Source organism: Vombatus ursinus, unplaced genomic scaffold, assembly GCF_900497805.2.
Source record: "Vombatus ursinus unplaced genomic scaffold, bare-nosed wombat genome assembly UNPS02014774.1, whole genome shotgun sequence".
Lineage (NCBI taxonomy): Eukaryota > Metazoa > Chordata > Mammalia > Diprotodontia > Vombatidae > Vombatus > Vombatus ursinus.
In genome coordinates, this window is record NW_020954552.1 from 4,592,882 (window position 1) to 4,615,694 (window position 22,813).

Sequence of the window (22,813 nt, forward strand, 5' to 3'; positions counted from 1 at the left end):
TTCTAGTTTAAAGCCCAAGAGTTGATTGGTGACTTAGTACATAAAAACGAGTGCACTTAGTTCAATATATCTACTAGCTAACCCCAGACATTGGTCCATGTTGCAACTTCATAGCCCATCCATCTATCCATCTAAATATCTGTCCACCCTCATGAATACCTTACCCCCTAACTCCCTTCATCTTCTCCAGAATGATTCTCCTTTCCTTGGTTCACTCCCCTATTGGTATTGTCTTCCTTTAGCAAATGTTAAGTCCACTGAGGATAGAAACTGTCTCTCACTTTTGATTTTAATATTAGTACCTCGAAAGCTCAATCAATTGACCAATAAACATTTTTAAGTACCTACTATGTACCAGGAACTGTGCTAAGGGCTGGGAATACTAAGAAACACAGACCCTGTCTCAAGGAGCTCGCAATCTACTGGGGGAGGCAACATGCAATTATGTACAAACAAGTTACACACAAGATAAATTGCAAATAAGCAACAGAGGAAAGGCACTAGAATTAAGGGGGATCAGGAAAGACTTCATGTAGAAGGTGGGATTTTAGCTGAGATTTGAAAGAAGTCAGGGAAGCCAGGAGGTGGAGATGAGAAGGGAGAGCTTTCCAGGAATGGGATACAGACACTGAAATGCCAAGAGATGGAATGTCTTGATCAAGGAACAGCAAGGAGGTCAATGTTACTGGATCAAGTAGTAGATGGAGAGAAACAGGGTGTAAAAATATTCAAAAGTGGGGGGAGAAGGATATGAAGGGCTTTGAATACCCAACAGTGTGTTTTATATTTGATTCTGGAAGTGATAGGGAGCCACTAGAGATTATTGAGTGAGGTAATATGATTAGAACTGTGCTTTAGGAAGATTACTTTGACAGCTGCTTGGATGATGGACTGGAGTGGGGAGAGACTTGTGGCAGGCAGAACAACCAGTGGGCTACTGCAATAGCCCAGGCATGAGATGAAGGGGGCCTGCACTAGGGTGGTGGCAATGTGAGAGGAAAGAAGGGGGCACATATTAGAGATGTTACAAAGGTAAAATTGATAGGTGTTGGCAACAGATTTGATATGGAGGGTGAGAGAGTGAGGAATTGAGGGTGGCATCTAGGTTGTAAGCCTAGCTGACCTGGATGATGGTCCATTCAACAGTAATAAGGAAGTTAGGTAGAGGGGAGGGTTTGAGGGGAAAGATAATGAGTTCTGCTTTGGATATATTGAATTTAAAATGTCTACCAAACATCCAATTTGAGTTGTCTAATAGGCGGTTAGAGATGAGAGACTTGAAGCCAAAAGAGAGGCTAGTGCTGGATAAATAGATTTGAGAACCATCAGCATAAAGATTATAATCAAATCCAAGGGAGCTGATGAGATTGACAAGTGAAGTAGTATAGAGGGAGAAGAGAAGAGGACCTAGGATAGAGTCCTGTGGGACATCCACATTTAGCAGGCATGACCTTGATGAAGAGCCAGCAAAGGAGAGTGAGAAGAAGTGGGCAGATAGGTAGAAAGAGAGGCTAGTGTCATGAAAACTTAGAGTATCAAGGAGAAGAGTGTGGCCAATAGAGGCAAAGGCTTGCAGAGGTCAAGAAGGATAAATACCTGGCACATAGTAATTACTAAATTAATTCTCAGTCATTCATTCATTGTGCCCACATTTTTAAAAGAAAGTTAAATTAAATTCATTCACCCAAAATTATGCAACAATTGTTCTAGGATGCCTGTATTTGTCCAGGGTGGGGTATGTGCTATGGTGACAGGCTCAGGGTATCCTTTCCTCATACTATCACAGTCAAATAATTCATTTAACTTCATTTGTGATGGAGATTTTTTTTTCAATTGGAACTATGATAGTAGTATTGAGAACAACCAGTGAGGATACTTTCTCTAGCAATACAGATGATACACTGCTCTGTGACTTGCACAAGCACTAAGAGGGACTTGTCCAGGGTTATAAAGCCAGTACATGTCCGTGGCAGGACTTGAAATTAGGTCTTTCTGATTCCAGAACTTGCTCTCTATTCAATAGAAAAGGCTGCCTCTCATGATAGAGATGATCAGTTAAAATGATTCCCCAGGAATTAAGAATTTGTAGTGAAGTGAAATTCCCAACTATTGCTCCTGCCATAGCATTAGGAACCAGCACTGGTTCACTAAGAAAAAGTCAGGTCAAAATAACCTCATTTTCTTTTGTGGGCAAGATTTCTATCTTGGCAGATCAGGCAAAAGTCATGGACAAAATGTATCTGGATTTCAGCAAGATATTCAAACAAATCTCTCATGACATACTGTGGGTAAACTGTCAAGACATTTGCTGAAGATTAGTTCATTAGTGGAATTATATAGCTGGTTGAACAGTCATGTCCATGGAGTATTGAATCAATTTCAGTGAGGAAGGAGGGCTCTTTTGATGTTATGTAGGGAATATGAATTTTTATCAGTGATTTAGATGAGGATAAAGAAGACTATAACTATCATGAAATGTATCTCCACTGAGGACAGTTTAGCTCAATTTGACAAATGTTGATTAAGTATATACAATGTGCAGAAAGCACAGTGCTAGGAAATGAGGAAGACACAAAGTGGGATCTATTATATATCTTCTCTAGGAAGACTATACTTGGTAGGAAATGAAGTTATTGAAAAAGTGAAAAGAATTTAAAGGGCCATTGTAATTATCAGAATGGGTTCTTTTTTCACTTAAAGAACATCTTTATTTGATCTTTTATATACAATATTACTTTAATCTGTAAAAATTACATATGGAAGACATGATTGGAAACCAGTTTTGGAGCAGCCAATGAGTATCTCATTCAGGTTAGAATCACAGAATCCTAGAATTGGAAAAGGCCCTTGGAAGTCATGGAATATAATTTCTTGCCTAATGGATAAACCCCTTCTTTGATATCCTTGAGACATGGTAAATTGTCTTCCAGTTGAATACCTCCAGTGATGGAGAATATGAAACTCATGAAGTGGCTCATTTCTTTCCCGACAGCTTTAACTGGTAATAAGTCCTTTCTTGGACAATAATTGTCTTGGGAAAAATGAATTCTAGGTAGCGGGGCTGCCATCCCACTACTGATACTGTGGGCTCGCAGTTCAACTCACAAAAGAAGTCATTAAAATTAAGGATCCCCTTTTAAGCCAACCAAATATTAACCACTAGATCCATGATTACTAGTTCTTTCTTGATTAAGACTTGGTCTCTCACCATCAAGTGAGACTGTGTAACTTGCAATGGATTCTGTGGAGTATCTTTCAAAGTTCCACGCCTGGAAGAGTTTGGAGCTGTTCAAAATTCATTGTACATAAGTGTGTGTGCTTAAGCACCCACAGGCTGAGAATAGAGGTAGACCATTTGGACCCCAAACAGCAGCTTATTAATAGAAAGGGGATGGTAATACCCTGCTCACTCTGAAAACAAACTTTTACTTAAGTAATTTATTAGCAAAATATTTGCTAGATCTCATACTGAAAAATCTTATCATCTCAAACACATTCTGTGCATGGAAAAGTATATCTTAGCAATATGGTGATCAGGCTATAATTTGTAATGAATGCTGCAGTTATTGAAGCCAAATCAAGTTAAAAATGGATTTATTTTAAACGTTGAAAATAAGATGGATAAGAATGGCAGGACCTCTTGTTGGACTGACTACATTATCTGGATAATGATGAACATCAACATAGCAAAGGCTGAAAGGAGTGAAGGGAGGTGGAGAGGAAAGACAAAGGAGGGAAGCTTTTTGAAGGATGTATCTAAAGGGGAGCCACTAAGTAAATTTAAGACACAGTATTTTCTCTGCAGTTTCAGAATGGGTTCTTAAGAGAGGTTGTTTTAAGCTTTTTAAAAATTAAGATAATTCTCATTTTGCATAAGATAGTTTGGATGGCCCTACATAAAGGCATAAGGGAAGACTATATGATATTTCTAAGCCTCTTCAAGACCTTGGATTCTCTAACTGCCCTAATTCAGAGATTCTTAAACATTTTGTGCCATGGACTCTTTTGGCAGTCTGGTGACGTCTATGGAACCCTTTTCAGAATAATGCTTCTATATGCATAAAATAAATACATTTGCATATAAAGGAAACTAATTATACTGAAATACAGAGTTCAAAATAATTTTAAGAGTTCACAGACCCTTAGTTGGGAAGTCCTGTCCTAACTTGTAGCAGAAGGCTTTATGTTATAAATACGGAAATATTTTCTACCTATCAGTACTGAATCATCCTAGAAGATTGGGAATGGCTAGTCTCAGAAATAGAGCATGAGCTCACTTTCTAGGGCATAATAGGTGCAGTTCTTCCTGAGAGCTGGATTATGAAAGAAAAGATCCCTCTAAAGCCTTCCTATTTTTGTGATTCTATAAATTGAAGGTGGACATTTCAAATTCATCTTGGAAATAATGACATTTAATTCCATAAAAGAGCTCTCTCCAACCTCTGAATGCTCTTATCAATAATCTTCTTCCTCCTCCTCTTCTTCTTCCCCTTCTTTTCTTCTTCCTCATCCTTCTTATTTTTCTCCTTCTCCCTCTTCTTTTTTGGAGAATGGTTCTTCCTATTCTCACCTAGGCTAGAGGTGCAGCAGTCACTCATGAGCCCAATCCCACTATGAATTGTCATAGGAGATTTGGCTTGCTCTTTTTCTGACCTAGGCCAATTTGTCTTCCTTAGGCTGCCTGGTTATCCTATTTTCTGCTTCCTGGGAGCTTATCATATTGGTGCTGGACTAAGTTCAGATACCTAATTGACTTCAGTCCTACTGCAGCTAAGAATTCCAGAGCCCAGGTGATCATCAGTCTCAGCCTCCCTCCAATGGCAGGGATTACAGTGTTATGTTACCATGGCTAGCTGCCTGAATTACTTCTGAGGATCCTTTAGGTTTCATGTGTTATGGAGTTAATTGGCTAGGAGTAGTAAAAATTGGTAATCTTATTATAATAACTATTCTAGGTTTATAAATTCCTTATTTGAATCAGTGCTGTTCTCAGAAACACTAAATATTTGAAAAACCTATGAATACTTGGTAATATGAAGCTTTCAAATTCAAAGGTTTGAGAGTTGTACCTCAATGGGAAAGAATGTTCAAACAAAATTATGTCCCAGTTGGTAATCATATTATAACTTCAAAAATTTAGGGTTTGTGGGGGTGGTGACATTACCAGAAAACCATGGGAAGTTGACCCATACTTATGTATATATTGTTTCAGCCTCAAATAGAAAAGACTTCTCTTTGTGTCATGGGGCTTTCACTAAATCTGTTTTTGCTGTTCAGTCATTTTCAGTCATGTTCAACTCTTCATGACCCCATTTGGGGTTTTCTTGGCAAAGACACTGGAGTGGTTTGCCATTTTCTTCTCCACTTGATTTTACAGATAAGGAAACTGAGGCAAACAGAATTAAGTGACTTGCCTAGGGTCACATAACTAAGTGTCTGAGGCCAGATGGGAACTCAAGTCTTCCTAACTTCAGGCCTGGTGCTCTATCCACTGCATCAACTAGCTGTTCTGTTAAATCTGTAAACATTGTTTTTGTTTTATTTTCAGCAATGGAATCATGTGAGTAGACTGCAAACAAGGAAATTGCTGCCCAGGACACGTGAAACCTGTTATGTTGGTCACTCTGGATCTTATTCAAGCATTTACTGTTACTAGGTAATATGATATTCATTTAGTTTCACCTAATCTTCTGCCTTGTTTGGACGAGGAAAATCATATTAACTGTTTGAACATTTTGCTTCAGAAAATAAACATGTTTTTATCAAATGAATAAAAATAAATAAATATTTCAGAATCCAAGTGACATCCATTTCTTAGTTGTCCATTCTTTTATTCTTTTGAATTCCTGAGTTGTTTTGTATTCTATTTGATCTAAAGAAATGTCAGTAGAAGTATGGTCAACCAAATCAAAATTAGAGACAAAGATTAATATTTTGTTGCATTTATCATAAGCATTTAAGATATTTTCATTAATTTTGACAACACCAAAACAAAGTAGGTGGTATTCATCTTTAATGATGACAAAATGGAGACTCTTTAAAAATGGAGCTATTTTTTTCCCTATATATGTCATGATTCCTATTCTAGGAATGGCTGGAAATAGAAGCTGGAAATGCTGGCTGATACTAAAGAGTTCTACTAGTAGATTCTGTTGTAACCACTCCATGGCTCATTTTAAGACATATTCAAAATTCATGTTTAACATTTGTGGGTGGATCAAAGTCCCCTTAAACTCACATTAAGCAAACAGGAATTTATGTGTAGGATTTTTAATATGAAAAAGATTCAGTCATCTACTTCCGCTTTTTATTCAGATGAATCTTGTTTCTCTGATTCATGAATCATTCTTCACATAAGAAAGGGCTTATGAATCAGAGAAGAGCCAGTAAATTCTAATGAGCCTAAATGTAGAGACAGGCTTATCACTGCCAGAGATCAAAACTAAACCCTAAAATTATAGGCTTCATTCAAAATTCCATTTGAGACATTGAAATTTAGCTCAGGGAACATATCTTTATTATGAATCATTCACATTGAACATCAAGTTCATTGAATTGAGGAAGAAATCAACCTATCTAATTAGAAGTAAGAGGACTTCAGAGGTGAATGTCTCAACATGTGAGAGCAAATAATTCTATAAAGCCAGAGTACCAATCTCTATTAGGGAAGGTAGGTGGCACAGTGGATAGACTGCCAGGCCTAGAGTCAGGAAGATTCATCTTCCTGAGTTCAAATCTGGCCTCAGACACTTCCTAGCTGTGTGACCCTGGGCAAGTCACTTCACCCTCTTTGCCTCAGTTTCTTCATCTGTAAAATGAACTGGAAAAGGATGTGGCAAACCACTCTAATATCTCTGCCAAGAAAACCCCAAATGGGGTAACAAAGAGTCAGACATGACTTAAAAATGACTAAACAACACTACTGTTCTTTATCATGGTACCAGGGGTCACCTGTAGAGATCTTAAAGGAATTTTTAGTCTTAAAACTGTATTTTTTTGTGATGATCATAATTACATGGAGAAAAGCTCTACTTGGAGAAAAACCTATTCAGAAATAATGAAACACTCCTGGTTTCTTATCAGTGAGTGCTGGGAGCCCTCAAATAGTGTCTCAGTGTGAGTACAGGTTGTAGATAATTACCTCTCTGCATGTAGCATTATTAGTAAATGAGTCATTATCATTGGAAACGAACAGTTTAGCTATACCAATGGGTATAGACCTATAATTTCATTGGTGCAGGGAATTTTTTATTAGCATGCTCCCTCCACACATGCCGGTCAACAATTCATCTACAATTTATAGCATTATAGAGTGAGAAGAGTCAATAAGATGTTAAGTGACTTGCCCAGGGATACATAGGTAAAGTGTGTAACTGAGTCAGGGCTTGAATTCAGGTCTTCTTGACTTTAAAGTCAGCCCTCTATCTATTATGCCATGTTATGTCTCAGCTATATGACTATCCTGATATTAGCTGACCTTTTCTTCCCAATATGTTTTGATGTAGACAAAAAGATTTAAAATATGAAAAAAAACACTCTCAACAAAGATTAATTTAAAATGTTTGGGAAACTCACATTATTCCCTCATTTCAGAATTGGAAGAGAACTTAAGAGTTCAACCCATTCCTGAACAAGAATCCCCTCTGTGACATTTGGCCTTTGTTTGAAGGCCTCCAGAGATGGAATCCTGCTACCTTCCAAGGCAGGGCAGTCCATTCCACTCTTCAATATCTCTTAATGGTTTGGAAGTTTTTCCTTACATCAAAATGAAATGTGTCTCTTTTCAACTCCCACGCAATGTTCCAAATTCTGCTCTTTGAGGTCAAGTAGACGTCTAATCATTCCTCTTGATGAGAGCCGTTCAAGTTTTAAAAATAGTTATCACTTCTTCTCTCCTTTAAGCTAAATATTCCCATTTCCTTCAACTGACCCAAGGCCCTTTGACATACCAGCCACCTTTCTCAGGTCAACTCTCTAGTGTATCAGTGTCCTTTTAAAATATGGTGACTCTCAATGAACTCAATGTTTCAGATGCTGTCTAAACAGAGCTGATTATAGCAGAACTGTCATTTCCCTAGTCCAGGACATTATGCTTCTCATAATGCAGTATCCCTTCCAACAAGAAGATTCAGAGTGTACAAAGAAGCTACATGATTTAATTCTACAATAATAACCTTCCAAATAGGTAACAACAACTTAAGGTCAAGACTCACAACCATTTAACTGAAGTTTTGTGGAAGGGGTATATTCCCAATTGGATGTTACATGTTACGGTGAACTCAAGAACTTGTTCATATGGACAGCTGGTCACATACTGTTGTAATGATTAATAATCATGCATAAAATTCAATTAAACCTAGATTTGCATAGCACTGTAGAGTGACGCCTCCATTATCAATGAAAATGGATTATAAGAATATACTTCTTCAACAGAATTTACATGTTACATTAGAGACATAGGGATGCTTTCAAGGAAATTGGGGAAAGGGAGTAATTTTTTCAAAAATGAAGTATTATATAATTTCATGTGTGTCTAGAAAATTTTAAATTTGCATTTAAAATTCTTAAGGAAGAAGCAGGAGAGGATTAAAGATAGTGAAAAAAAGGGTCCTGATCTGAATTCAAGCAGAAAAGGAAAAAGAAGGGGAAAAGGCAGTGCCTGAAGAGAGGGAACCTGCCAGGTAGACCTGTTCTAAGGCATGAAGAATTCCAAGTCCTGGAAAATAAAGGGACATTTCCTGCCCTCTACCTCCCAGCCACCAGCTGATAAAGTGCTGGGCCTGAAATCAGGAAGACACAAGTTCAAGTCTGGTTTCAGACATTTACCAGATGTATGACCATGGGCAAGTCACTTAACCTCATTATGCTTCAGTCTTTTCAGATGTAAAATGGGGATAATAATAGTACCTGCTTCCTAAGGAGGATCAAATGGTATTATATGTGTAGAGTGCTCAGCACAATGCCTGGCACATAGTAGGTGCTTAATAAATGTTTGTTCCACTTGTTTGTTCCTTCTTTCCTTCCTACCTGACTTCCTTTAATCCATTCTCCAATCCTTCTTCTACTTCCTGCAGCAACTCAGCATAGGCATAGCATGCCTCCTGGTTCATCTTCCCTAGAGGAGTACAGGTTCCTTTGGATGGGAACTGTCTATCCTGTCCATTCTGATTCATATGATATGGAAAAACGAACGATATTAGATCCTTTCTTGCTTTAAAAGGGGGGAAAGGGTTGAAGATCAGGTGGATATTGGTCACCAAAAAGGCAGGGAAGCTGGGAAAGGGTGAGAAAAGGAAGCCTGGGAATGCCAAAGATAAACTCTGTCATTCTTTCTGCCTAAGGCTAGCTCTGTTTACTTTCAGCCCAAAGTGGACAAAGAGAAGCTGAGTACAAGGTATTTTTGTTCTGCACAGTTAGGCACACACATATCTACAGCTTAGTGTGAAGGAACAATGCCTCTGCTTTATGCCAACACTGCTCTGCAAGATTTATGGGAATTTTATTTTTTCCCTATAGCTAATCTTATTATAAAGAAAGGTATCACTGCCCTTGGTTGTACTTTATATCTTGGTAATAAATCAGGTGCTTGGAGGTTGTATGGTGTAGTACATAGAGTGCTGAGCTTTGAGTCAACAAGCCAGCCCTGAGTTCCAGTCCCACCTCTGGTACTTATTAGTTACGTGAATATGGGCAGATTGCTTAACTTTTATCTCAGAAGTTCTTAATCTTTTTCTGGTATATGGCATAGTGTTAATTATCATGAAAAATTTTTTTAAAAAATTAAAAATACTGAAAATTGAATTTGGCAACAAAGAAGGGTTCTTGGGCAGTTGGGCTTCTAGACCTGTTATGTTGATTTGGGAGTTCTTCTATTTCTCCTTCTAATTCCCAACCTCTTCTGCCTAATCCCCTTTAAATATTTCCCCAGGACTTGCAGTAGCAGAAGCTGCTACTATGACCTCTCCAATGTCAAGCCAGGAAAAATGGGTGGAAAACCGCAGCTGGTGGCAGGAGCTAGAGAATGGAGACATCTCCTGCCATGCTTATTCAAACTAGTGACAGCCTCTTCAAGAACCACCACTTTGAGTGTTGGAACTTATCTACTAAGTCATAGACGGGTTATGAGATATTTATTGCCCCACACTGATGAAATCACAGATTCCTCATATAAGTAATTGTTTGGGGAACTCCATCTTTCAGATCAATTTTGTATTATTAGATAAATATTTGTTAAATATCAACGATTTGTAAAGCACTCTGTTAGCAGAGCCATTGACTGGTATGTAGTCTGGAAAATAAAAAAATGAGGAACTGTCTCTGACCTCAAGGGGATTATAATTAGGGAGGGTAGTTAAGATATGTACCATTACAAAACAAACCATGAGTACCATGGTCAAAGAATAGGATAAACAAAATGCTTTGAGACTTCCATGGGGGATAAAGCTTATTGATGATTGGGTATAGACATGAAGGAAGTAGCATCTGTACTGGACATTATGGGATAGGGAGACTTCCAAAAGAAAGGAAATGGCCAGGAAAGGGCATTTCAAGCATAGGGAATACTGTCATCAAAAAACTGGCAGCAGAAAAGAGTGGAACAGGTATATGGAAGAGATTTCACTTTGACTGGTGTGCATTACAGGTAAAAGTGAACAATTTGAAACATAGTTGCAAAAACTGAAAGTTGGAAGGCCTTTGACGGCAGCCTTAGGAGTCTGAACTTTATTTGGAAAGCAGTAATAAGTCATTAAAAGATTTTGAGGAGGAGTATGACAGATAAAAGCTGCACATGTGGAGGTTAGAAGTACAGTGCATATGAAATGAAATTGAGACTGGGGATAGACAAGCCTAAAGGTAGGAGAAAGTTATTGGAATTGTTCAAATGAGAAGCAATGAGGGTTTACTCTATTTGTTGCTGCTGAGTCATTTTTCAGTCGTGTCTGACTCTTTGTGACCCCATTTCTTGACAAAGATACTAGAGTGGTTTGCTACTTCCTTATTCAGCTCATTTTACAGATGAGAAAACTAAGGCAAAGAGGGTGAAGTGACTTGCCCAGGGTCACATAGCTAGGAAGTATCTGAGGCCAGATTTGAAGTCAAGAAAATGAGTCTTCCTGACTCCAGGCCCAGCACTCTATCCACTGAGCCACCTAGCTGCCCCGAGACTAGTTGTCTAGAATATTGGTATTTATTGCTACTAGATTAGCTGTCTAATCTATTGGTATTTAATAAATGTTTGCTTAATTTTAATTTATTGCGAATTCTAATTTTGAGGACACTGCTCTTTTCACTAGGCCTCTCTGTTTCTATCTTATTTGCAAAAATTATCCCATAACCCCAAAAAGCCCTTTTCAAGGTGTATCCTGTTTTCTACCCACATGAAGTCACTTAATCAGTCAATAAACATTTATTAAATGCCTACTATGTGCCAGGTACAGTGCTAAGCTCTGAAGATACAAAGAAAGGCATGAGACAGTTTTGGTCTTTTGAGTTTTAAAAATCAATCTTGGTCATAAATGACATGTAAGCATTACGACTGGAGAATGCCACTGGAACCTCCTTTAATAAATGGCCACGGGGCATACAGCACCAGCCCTGGAATCAGGAGGACCTGCCTGAGTTCAAATACGGCCTCAGACACTTGACACTTACTAGCTATGTGACCCTGGGCAAGTCACCTAACCCTGACTACCTCACCAAAATAAAAGAAAAGAAAAGAAAAGAGATGGCCATGAAGAACAAAATTGTAAGGCTCCCAAAATAATCTATCTTTTCTCTCTTTATTAGGGGGAACTTATTCCTCTGTTTTTTCTCTGTCCTTTCTAGGTTCTAAGACTAGCTCTCAGCCAAAAGATGAGTAAAGGAAGATAGCAAAGTATACCCTCCAAAGAATCAAAGAATTTGGGAGCTGCAAGGCCATTTAATTCAATCCCTACATGAAAGGAGTTGCCACTAAAACCTGACAAGTGGCCATTCAATCCCTGCATGAAGACCTCTCAGTGGGGACAGCTCAGCACCTTGAGAGGCAGGACTTTGTGCTGATGGACAACTCTAATCGTGAGGACATTTTTTTCTGACATCTAAATTGGCCTCCTTGCAGCTTACATCCTTTGCTCCTGCTTCCGTCCTCTGGGACCCAATAGAACATGTCTAATTCCTCTTCCATATGACAGCTCTTCAAATACTTTAAGACAGCTATCATGTCCCCCCGAGCCTTTTTTTCTACAGACTAAAAATACCCAGCTCCTTCCTCTGATCCTTACATGTTCCTTCTCCTTTCATGCTCTATCTGCCACAATAAACAAGCATTTATAAAGTGCCCACTGTGTCAAACACCTTTCTAGGCATTGGATATATAAAAAATAAAAATAAAAAATCCTTGTCCTCAAGGAAGTTGCATTCTATATGATAAAACAATACATACACACATACATATATAAGAGAATATAGAAAAATAAGTATATTCCATGATCTTTACAAGCGCAACATAATTGGAATGATGGAATGCTTGCAATTTCTGACATCCTTCTCCACTGTCCTTTGGGCATTCACATCAAGAGGCTAAAGATTCTCCTTGCCTGCCCAGCCAACCACTCCCCCACCCTTCTCTGAGCTATTTTTAAGTGCGTAGGTGTGTGTTGTTATTGCTGTGCCTGGCTGAGAGAATCCAAAGGGAGTCTAATCTAACCAAAAATGAAGGAGATCATAAAAACCTGTGCTAAGTATGATTCAGCAAGGAAAAAATGAACTAAAATGAATGCCAATTTAGGCTGGAAAAACTTGAGTTCTTAAGCATCCAGACATGTGTAGTCACTTATGAAATTGTCTGATTACATATGTTTTTGCACATTTGTCAGCAAAATCAGCTCTCCAAATGCAAAAGATACCACTGAAGGACATTTTGGGAGTATATCTGACTCTAAAGAAGATTTTGAAACCTGAGAGGAATGAAGATATTTCACAAATCATGGAAGAGTTGCTGGAACTCCAATATATGAAACCCATTCCTTAAGCACCCATTCTTTGGCAGTTTACTTAACCACTGATACCTGAAACGCTGTCTGAATGATACAGTCCAAGAGCACTGTGGAAAAGAAACCAGCAAGAAACCAAAAGAAACCTACTTGCAATAGAAATGACAGGGAAGTACTTCCATAGAAAGTCCAGAGAGAAAGGAGTTAGGAAGTCTCAAATGTTATCTTCTGAGACACAGATAAGGTAGACACAGCATCCTCTGACTGGCTGTTCTGTTGTACTGATCAAAGGTCATGACCTGCCCATATGGCAGAGGCCTCTAAATAACTAGTAAGGGGGTTTCCTCAGGATTGAGTATCACTTCCTTGAAAATCTGAAACTTGGCACACTATATCTAGTGCCTGAACAACAGATATTCTGACATCCCACCTGCTTACAAGCTTAAGGAATCAAGAAGGGACTCCTGCAACCTCGAGGAGGAAGGAAAATCAGAAACCTGTTTCTTGGCCTATGAGTTCAGCCTACCATTCACTTTAATGGTCAGTGCCTGAGCTAGATAATAGGACTAATGGGTAATATTACAGTTCCTGTTATGATGAAAATGGGTCAACACTGTGTTCTAGCATTCTTTCTTATTGTTAAGAACTGCCCCACTTTATCATCTCATACCTGCAGCATTTGTTCGTCCTCTGAAGATATCATCATAAGCTTTCCACTGAGGCTTCACTTGGTAGGCATGGATGAAGACCACAAATACTACCACAAGACACATCAAGGGAATAAGAGCAGCAGTGAAGAGAGCTGCATAGACATTTGGGATAAAACATCTGAAAGAGAGAAGGATTGGAGACATTTTCTTTACTTCAGCACTTAGAAAAGTAATACTTGAATACAAATGTGGTATATCCTTCAAAATAATGAACTAATGATCTACCTTCTATTTAATTTGGGACTCTTACACAGGCAGATTTCCCTATCTGAATTGGAGCTTAGCTTGAGTGAAGATCTTGAGTAAAAGATCTGGAAGCATCTTTCATGTTTTAAGGTTTTTATAACTTCATGCAGTAAAACAATGGATTGGCCATTCTAAGATGGATTTGCCATTCTAAGATGGTACATCCCTGCTTTTGTTATCAGTTTTTAAAATCCACACTGCACACACACACACACACACACACACACAGCACACATACACACTAACTAGAAAATAACCTAGTTTAGGAATAGATGAGGTCTTATCAGTATTAGACTAATCTGATGGTAGTTTTGTAATTTTCAATCACTTGGAAACTTTTTGAAATTTTAATAAAATATTTGAAAGATAAAGCTGAATAATGTGGTCTAAGGCCACTATAGAAATATTCAAAGGCAATTGAATGCCACCCTCAGAATGTTAGATCCACCTGGAATATACCAAAATGCTTACATCAAAGGCTGAAAATGGTCTTAATATTTACATATATTCAGCATCTAAGCAGTTACTGGCATAAATTTATTATAATAGATTCCTCTTCCCAAGGAAGTTACATAACTTCTTTTTAAAAAATTACTATAAGGTTTTCACAGGCATATAGCATCACCAGGAAATTTTTGTTGTTAAAGCGATAAATTTTTCCAATGATAAGCAGTTTGGAGATCCTTGACTATTTCTATTTGCATGGTTTGCATGGCTCTGGTCAATTGTAACTCTTATCTCATTCAAAGAGATATCTAAGCTCTAGGATCTTCATCTATAAAGAGATGGTCCATAGATAAATATCTTAAGTTTGAGAACTGAATTTGGTGGCTCTGTGCCTAAAGTTCCCTCCTATTCATCAATATGTTTGGGACCTGGGATTTCCAGTTAATGGGCCCCAAATTCAATATAACAGGCAAACATGAATGCCCTTGAACCTGGATATCACAGTACTAAAAATAGAGGTAACTTTGATCACCTGTGCATGTGTATATTGGCTTTAACAGGCTCTGTCATTATTTGAATCTGCAATCTGAGACCACTGTGAGGGAACAACAGGAAAAGTGACATAGTCCCTGCTCTTGAAAATCTTACAAGAGATTCCAATTCAGATGTTGACACAGGCATACAGACACCAAGTAATCACCAGAGGAAGAATTGCGTTGGCCGAATTTAAATAAAGTTCAACCGAAGTATCTTGTCTTGGCAAGATCAAATGCTACATAATCAAACAAAAGCTAACAAATCGTTATGGCTCATCCTTAAACCATAGTAAGGCTTGAAATTTAAGCTATAACCTATATTTAAATATAATATGATATAATAAATATGATATTATATAATGTAATATATATAATGTATAATTTAAATATAAACTATAAGAGGAGTAGAGGGAATTTTTTTCAGTTCAATTAAAAATTTGAATATACAAACATTTGTTAAGCATTTATCGGGTATTGAATACTGCATTAGATGTTTGGGGACAGAAAGTCCTTGCCTTCATAGAGCTCACAGTCTACTAGTGTCTTATTCCTTGAAAGGGGCTGAACAAAAAATAAGGGCAATCACCAGGCTGGAAGAGTCACAGGTACAGGGTCTAAATCAGGGTCCAAATATGTGTAAACTGAAGGCCAGATTGTTTTGGAGCTGAATGAACAGGAAGCCAAGATTGCAGAGTCAATCCTAGAAAGTTAGTCCTGGGGCAGGAGGCAGGATATAGGGAGTGTTGGTGACCTGACCTCTGTTGCATTTAACCAGTCTCCCCAAAACTTTGGACTTTTTGACAGTGGTGAGTTCCCAGGCACAAAAATCCCCCAGTTATGGCTCCATTATCCCTATTCTGAATCTCCCATTCTTCTAAGGCAGGCAAGTATTTTCAATCACAATAAATGAACAACTGAAGAAATTTTAAAAAAAAAGAAGCTACAGAATTAGCACATATTAGTAGTTCATATTAACTTCAAATTTTAAAGTGAAAGCTCAGTAGTGAATCCCTACTTTTTGTCCACATTTCTTGAAAATAAAAAGATCACAAGTCTCCTCTAATGCTGCAGATTTCTCTGTCTTTAAAGTGGAAATGTTTGAGGGCATTGGGATATTCAATCTATCCCTTTTTATTGGCTCTCCCTCATCTACCTACAAATATTATTCCTTTAAAAGCCTTCTCACAACCTTTATATCCTGTCCATTTTGTTTCTTTGTCTCTTTGTATTTTTTTCTCACCACTAAACTTGAAAAAGATGTGTTGACCTAATGCCTCCATTTAACCACCTTCCTGATGTCATGGTCCTCTTCAAGAATGAAGGATAGACAACAGTGAGTAGCATAACCTACCCCACTGGGGACCCAACTGGCCAGTTCTAGTTGGACAACACAGCTCTTTCCTTCTTTCTTTCCTTCTTTCCTTCCTTCTTTCCTTCCCTTCCTCCTCTCCTTGTCTACATAGGGTATCTGTGGGTACTCTGCCCAAAATAATATACCTCCACAACAGCACTTCTGTCTGTCTTTACTCTATATTCTCGCCAAAATGTCTTCATTGCCTGGACTGCTATAAACATCTACTAATAGGTCTACCTGCCTTCACTCTTTCCCACTTTAATCCAGCTGGCAGAGCCCTGCCAGAAGAATCTTTCTTAATCACAGATCTAGTCATATCACTTCTTTGTTGAAATTTTTCAGTATTTCTCTACTGCCTGGCACTTAAGGTCAAACTTTTCTATCCTTATCCAAAGCCCTTTACAGTATAATACAATTGAACCTTCAGCCCCATCTCATACTACTTTCTTCCATGCTAGAACTAGAACTCTAGGTTCTACCCAAACTGGTTTCCTCTCTGCCTCAGCCACCCCTACTTCCCCCCATTCTCAGAATATTGTCTTGCTTTTACACCTTTGTTCATACTTTTTTCTTGGTCTGGAATGCCCTCCTTCAATCTTCCTCACCTGCTGAAATCCTGCCCATTCTTTAAAGTACAACTCACATTCTAGTTCCACCATGAAGCATTCCCTGTTCTCCTCCCCCACTTCTATCTCACTCAGTAAAGGCTTTCTTCCAGGACTTCTTTGTTTTATAACTCTTTAACACACTTAAATATCATGTTTTTGTATGTACTTCCCCCCCCCCCCCATTCCTCCTCTTTCTAGACCAGGAGCTCTTGATGTTTTGTTTTTTTTTTAATTTTAAATGAGATACATGTGCAAAATGCTTTGCAAGCCTTGGAGTGTTATAGAAATGGTAGTTATTATTAATATTATTATTGTGTCATGGGCTCGTTTGGGAGTCTGAAGAAGCCTAGAAAATCCTTCTCAGAATAATGTTTTGAAATGGACAGAATAAACTACATAGGATTACAAAGAAAATTAATTATATTAAAATATGGTTATCATAATATATTTTAAAAATCACATTTATGGGCCCTAGGTTAAAAACCCCTAAACTTTTAAGTTTCATGTGGGCACAGACAATGAGTTGTCTTAAAGTTGTACATCCTCCAGTGCCTAGCACAGTGCTCTGTACACAACAGGTGTTTAATGTGAGGGACTGTCTGATGTTGGCAACTGCCAGGTGGGCGCTGTGGCAAGATTAGGGTAAGATCTGGGTATTTGGAAGTCGAGGCAGGGGCTGTGGTAGGCGGAGTCGTGTTGAACTGGGATGGGCTGGGTACAGAGAAGCCCTGAGGCAGTGGGGAGTGTTATGTGAGATAAGCTGGGTGCTTATCTCAAGGAAGTAGCCTGAGCTTGTGCTCCTGAGGCAAGGGGCGGTGCCATGTGGGAGTGGGATGGCAGAGGACTGAGTTCCCTTTGCTTAGTCCCCTCCCTATACGCAACATCAACCCCAGACGCCTCCTTCCTGTGACCTTCCTGACTTCCTAGGTCACATACTCTGTCTATGCACTAATCCCAGACGCCTCCTTCCTGTATCCGGTCCTAGCCTCCTGCGTCACTCCCTCTCCCTTGGTGTGCTAAACTCAGACAGCCCCTTCCGGTATCTGACCCTACAATCATTGGCTAGTAAGCGGGCTGGGGAGAAGGGGCTAAGTAGGTACTTAAGGAACCGAGCGTGGTCAGATCACGCCCTCTCTTTTTGCTCCTGCTCTGTTGCTCTGGCCTTCCTGCTTGGCCTTGCTGTGATGGCCTCTGAATAAAGCTCTGGTGTTGGCGCCTCCTGATGGCTTGTCTCTGTGTGTTTATCCGGTTGAGGACCGAAGACTGATGAGTGAGTATGACTCTGGCAGCCTGCTCCTTATAGGAGGAGTGTTCGGCGCGGCCGGCATAAGGTCGGCGCGGCCGGTACAGTTTAATGAACAAATATCTTCAATACCAGTGTCAGGAGATTGGGACCTTTGGGGGCTTGGAAAGGAGAAGAGATGAAGGTGATGCTATCTGAGCAGGAAGATTTCTTCCCTACCACTTACCATTATGGAAACATTTGCAAAGGGTAACTAGGTGGCACAGTGGATAGAATTCTGGGCCTGGATTCAGGAAGACCTCAGTTCAAATCTGGCCTCAGACACTTATTAGCTGTAGACCCTGAAAAAGTCATTTAACTCTTGTTTGCCTCAGTTACCTCATCTTTAATATGGGAATAAGAATAGCACCTCCCTCCTAGGGTTGTTGTGAGGATCAAATGAGATAATATTTGCCAGTGCTTGGCACATGGTAAGTGCTACATAAATGTTAGCTGTTATGGATTTCATACTTCATTGGCTAGTCAGGGGTGTCAGGAAGTAGGCAGAGTTCTGGTGCATGCAGCATTGGGGCTGGCCTGCGCGTTGTAAGTATAGAAGTACAGATAAAGAGGCAGAGGCTGTAATTAAATGTATTTCAGGTATGTGGTTTGGTGTGAGAGCAGAGAATGAGGGTAGCAAAGCATGAAGACCAGAAGTTCTTAATGGTATGGTGCCAAAGGGTGAGAACTGGTGAACTGAGGCAGAAGAGAGAATGGAATATGGGCAACTGAGGCTGGGAACCCCCAGAACCTCAGTTCTTTCCATGGAAATCCTAAGAATGGTCACTATGATGAGTGTGTAGGGAGTAGAAGAACAAAACAGAAGGGTTTCAGGCCTGACAGCTGGTTCCTCCCTCACAACAAAATTCCATATGGAATGAACAATGATAAGAAGTCCAACATTGGAATCTATTTAGTACAGACTATATTAACTGAGGGTAAAAGTGAACTAACCTCTGGCTTTCTATTTTCATAGGAGAGAGAACCTGGGTGACATGAGGCAATCTAACAATACATCTCCATTCTACTTAAAGGGATTCATGCCTTACTCTTCCAAAAGGCGTATGGTAGGGACCCATCCAAATAAAGTAATCTGCCCTGATGGTCAAATGGCAGATGGTTAAAAGGATTATTTGCAGGTGACAATCTTACTACCTTTCTAAATAGCCCTGATATCTTTGTAGTCAAATCCATCGCAGACTCCTAACTCATGGGAATTTCATTTCATGGCACACCAATGAGGGGTGGGGTAGGGGAGGAATTTTGAAATAGGCCAAGTTTTTCAGCACCCCTTTAAACATACCACATCAGCTGAAAGAATTATTTGATAACTTCTCACTTTGACCATCTCTTCAGGGATAACAGCTACCTTTCTGAATTTCTGACCAACAACATTTGAATAGGCCTTCCAGCAGGATTCATCAAAAGTATTCATGTCTAAACAGAAGCTAACTATGATAACAGCCACGCACTATGTCCCAAGGGAGAGAAGAAGCAGCCTCAACAAAGAATCTAACATACCTTGGTTGGGTAAAATGATAGTATAGCAATAATTTGAGAAATGAGTATATGTCAGAGGTCTAGAGTTAGGAAATGTTGAACACATTTAGAAAATGTCAGAACAGGTTTTGAAATGGGGCTGGGAACAGAATTCTTGGAAAAACTGAATATAATGTTAAGAAATGAGCAGATCAAATACTATGCACAGAAGAGTGCTAAGGGCGTAGTCAAAATTAACCCACTGGCAGTATTTCTTAAGAAGAGACCAGATACCATAAGAATAGAGAAAGGCCATGTGGAATTGATTTTTCAAAGGGAAAAAATATAGTGTAGTACTAGTAATTACCAGTCCATCTAGTTTCAAAGCATCTACAGTAGTTTCCAGTTATTGTTTTGTTCCCCTGCTAAATAAACACTCTTTTTGGCTCTTTTCTTGAACATGACTAACTTTTGCTCTTTTCCTCTTCATGTGTAAGTTTTCCCTTCATTAATAGTCTCTAACCCTTGCTAGTTTCTCTTCAAAACATCTCCAGAACTTCTACACTGAGTCACAGACAGACATTGTTATTTTTCTTCTGGTTTTTTTTCTCCTACCTTCTTTCCAATCACTAGTGATCCCCGACCTCACACCTCAGAGTACTGAGCATGTTTTGCTCCAAATTAATTAATGGGAAACAAATTAATTTTAGTTAGTCAATAGCATTTGTTAAGCACCTACTATGAGTCAGATGCTATACAAAGTATTGGGGATACAAAGAAAGGCAAAAACATAGTCTGTGCTCTCAAGGAGGTCACAGCCTAACGGAGAAGATTATAAGAGGATGTAGTTTGGCTTCCTACCTCATTTTAACTGAAACTAATCTGGCCAGTTACCAATGATGTCTTAATTGCTAAATCTAATTATCTTTTCTCAGTCCTTATCCTTCTCGAGCTCTCTGCAGCCTTTGACACTGTCATCCTCTTCTCTCGATACTCCTTCCTCCCCTGGTTTTTGTGACACTGCTCTCCTTTCTGACTACTTCTCAGTCTCCTTGCTGGAACCTCATCCAGATCATACCTCCTAACTGCAGATTTTGTCCTGAGTCTTCTTTTCTTCCTCTACTTCATTTGGCGATATCATTAGCACCCATGGATTTGATAACCATTTCTATGCAGATGATTCTCAGATCAATTTGTCTAGTGCTAATCTTTCTCCTGACCTCCAGTCTTATATCTCAACTGCCTACTGAACATTTCTAATTAGGATTTTATAGATATCTTTAATTCAACATATCCAAAACAGATCTCATTATCTCTATCACCCCCCAACCTCTTCCTTGCTCTTAACTTCCCTATTACTGTCTAGGACAGAAGTGTCCCACACTACTCCTGAAAGTGGCCCAAACCAGATTAAAATGTAATTGGGAAATATTTAACAAATAAATAAAAATACAATAAAACAGACAATATCATATTTTTACAACTAAGACAAAATGATGCCTGTAGGAATCCTTATGTATGGATTAGTAGATTCCTTTTCTATTTGAGTTTGACACCACTGGTCTAGGGTACTACCAAACTCTTAGTAACCCAGGCTCACATCTAGGTAGTATTATTATATGCAATTTACAGATGAGGAAACTGAGTCTGAGAGTGCTTAAGTGACTTACTCAGGGTCTTACAACTAGGTAGTATCTAAGGCAAGATTTGAACTCATGTCTTCCAGACTCAAAGTCCAAGACTCCCTTCACTGTACCACTGGCCTCCTTACTATTTCACAGACACATCCCATACTTTTATCATCTTATGAAACTTTCTATCCCTACCTACTGAAATCTTGCTATTCCTACAGGACCTAAATCAAATGAGAAGCTCCATCAAGCTGCCCTGATCCCCAGACTAGGAAGTAATCTTCATCTCTTCAGAATTCTCATAGTCCTTTCCATTTTGTATTATATTCATATTTATTTGTGTATGCTTATATATTGTATATGCTTAATGTATTGTATTATATTTATTTGTGTATGCTTCCCAAAGAGCCTACAATAATGAGGGTTTTTTTTATTAGATTGTGTCTAGAAGAGAGTTTCCTTTATCTCCTAGTATAGCACTTGGCACATAATAGAAACCTAATAAATGCTTCTTTAGTCTGACTTACCGCCTTAACACTCCCTTAAGGTTGGGCAGAGCAGGCATTATAATTCTGTAACTTAATAAATGGGGCAAAAGAAGCTTAGAGAGTTCTAGTGGCTAGCCCAGTATCATCTAGTTGGTTGGGGACAAAGTCAATATTAAAACTAACTTCCTACTTCAATATCCATATAAAGAAGAACTTGAGATATATGTTGGGGAAATATAATTGATGAAGATAAGCTTCTGTTCTATAGCCTTTTTTTTTTTTAAGGGAGTCACAGAATCACAGACTTTAGGAATGGAAAGGGATTTCAGTAGCTACCTCATTCCAACCTAGATCTAAAAGGAATTTCCAAGATACACACATTTAGAAGTGGTCTTCTGAATTAACATGGGATATGGTCCAGGTTATGTTTCCTTCATGCTACTTCAACTAGAGATGCTTTATGAAGAATTATTTTTTATTTCAAGTGTACTTAAATATAATCTCCTCTTTACTTGGATACTTCAGCAAGACTGTTTGATCTGGATGATTTTTTTTAAAAAAAGTTGACTGCTCATTTTTATTATCAAGTTTATCCTGTAACCAGAAGATAACTAGTCATCACTGATGGAAATCTGTGCAAACAGGAACGGACTGTATGTCTTAATATTGACCATGGTGGTTGGAGAATACAGCTGTTATTCATTGTGAAGATGCTTGTCAGGTATAAACAAAACTCAATAGAATGCTTGTGGTTTTAATACTCCTTTTGTGCCCAATTCATTTTTATTCCCAAAGATGATGATCTTATTGAACTTACTTGAGAATGCAGAAATACCATTCACCTAAGTAGTAGTGACTGCTGCAGGGCCCTCTTGGTGCTTTTTCCTTGTTGTGTTCATACACAGATATTTTGTTTTTAAAATCCTATTCTCACTGGCATCTTTAGTTTAGCCACACTCACATCTCAGTTTATTCTCCAGCCCTGTCCCCACCCAATAAGTCTTCTTTTCCAACAAAAATTACAGAAGGAAAAAAAAAAGCACTTGAAAACCAACCAA

The 22,813-nt window shown here is 38.7% G+C and overlaps 1 protein-coding gene across 1 annotated transcript in view; it reads right to left on the minus strand.

Annotated features, from left to right (window-relative positions):
• Positions 1–22,813, minus strand: part of ADGRV1 (adhesion G protein-coupled receptor V1) — a 645,475-nt gene that overhangs the window by 129,795 nt on the left and 492,867 nt on the right. Inside the window, exon 74 of the mRNA XM_027864178.1 lies at positions 13,645–13,802. Within this exon, the coding sequence (XP_027719979.1) occupies positions 13,645–13,802 (158 nt within the window). The remainder of the gene's footprint in view (positions 1–13,644; positions 13,803–22,813) is intronic.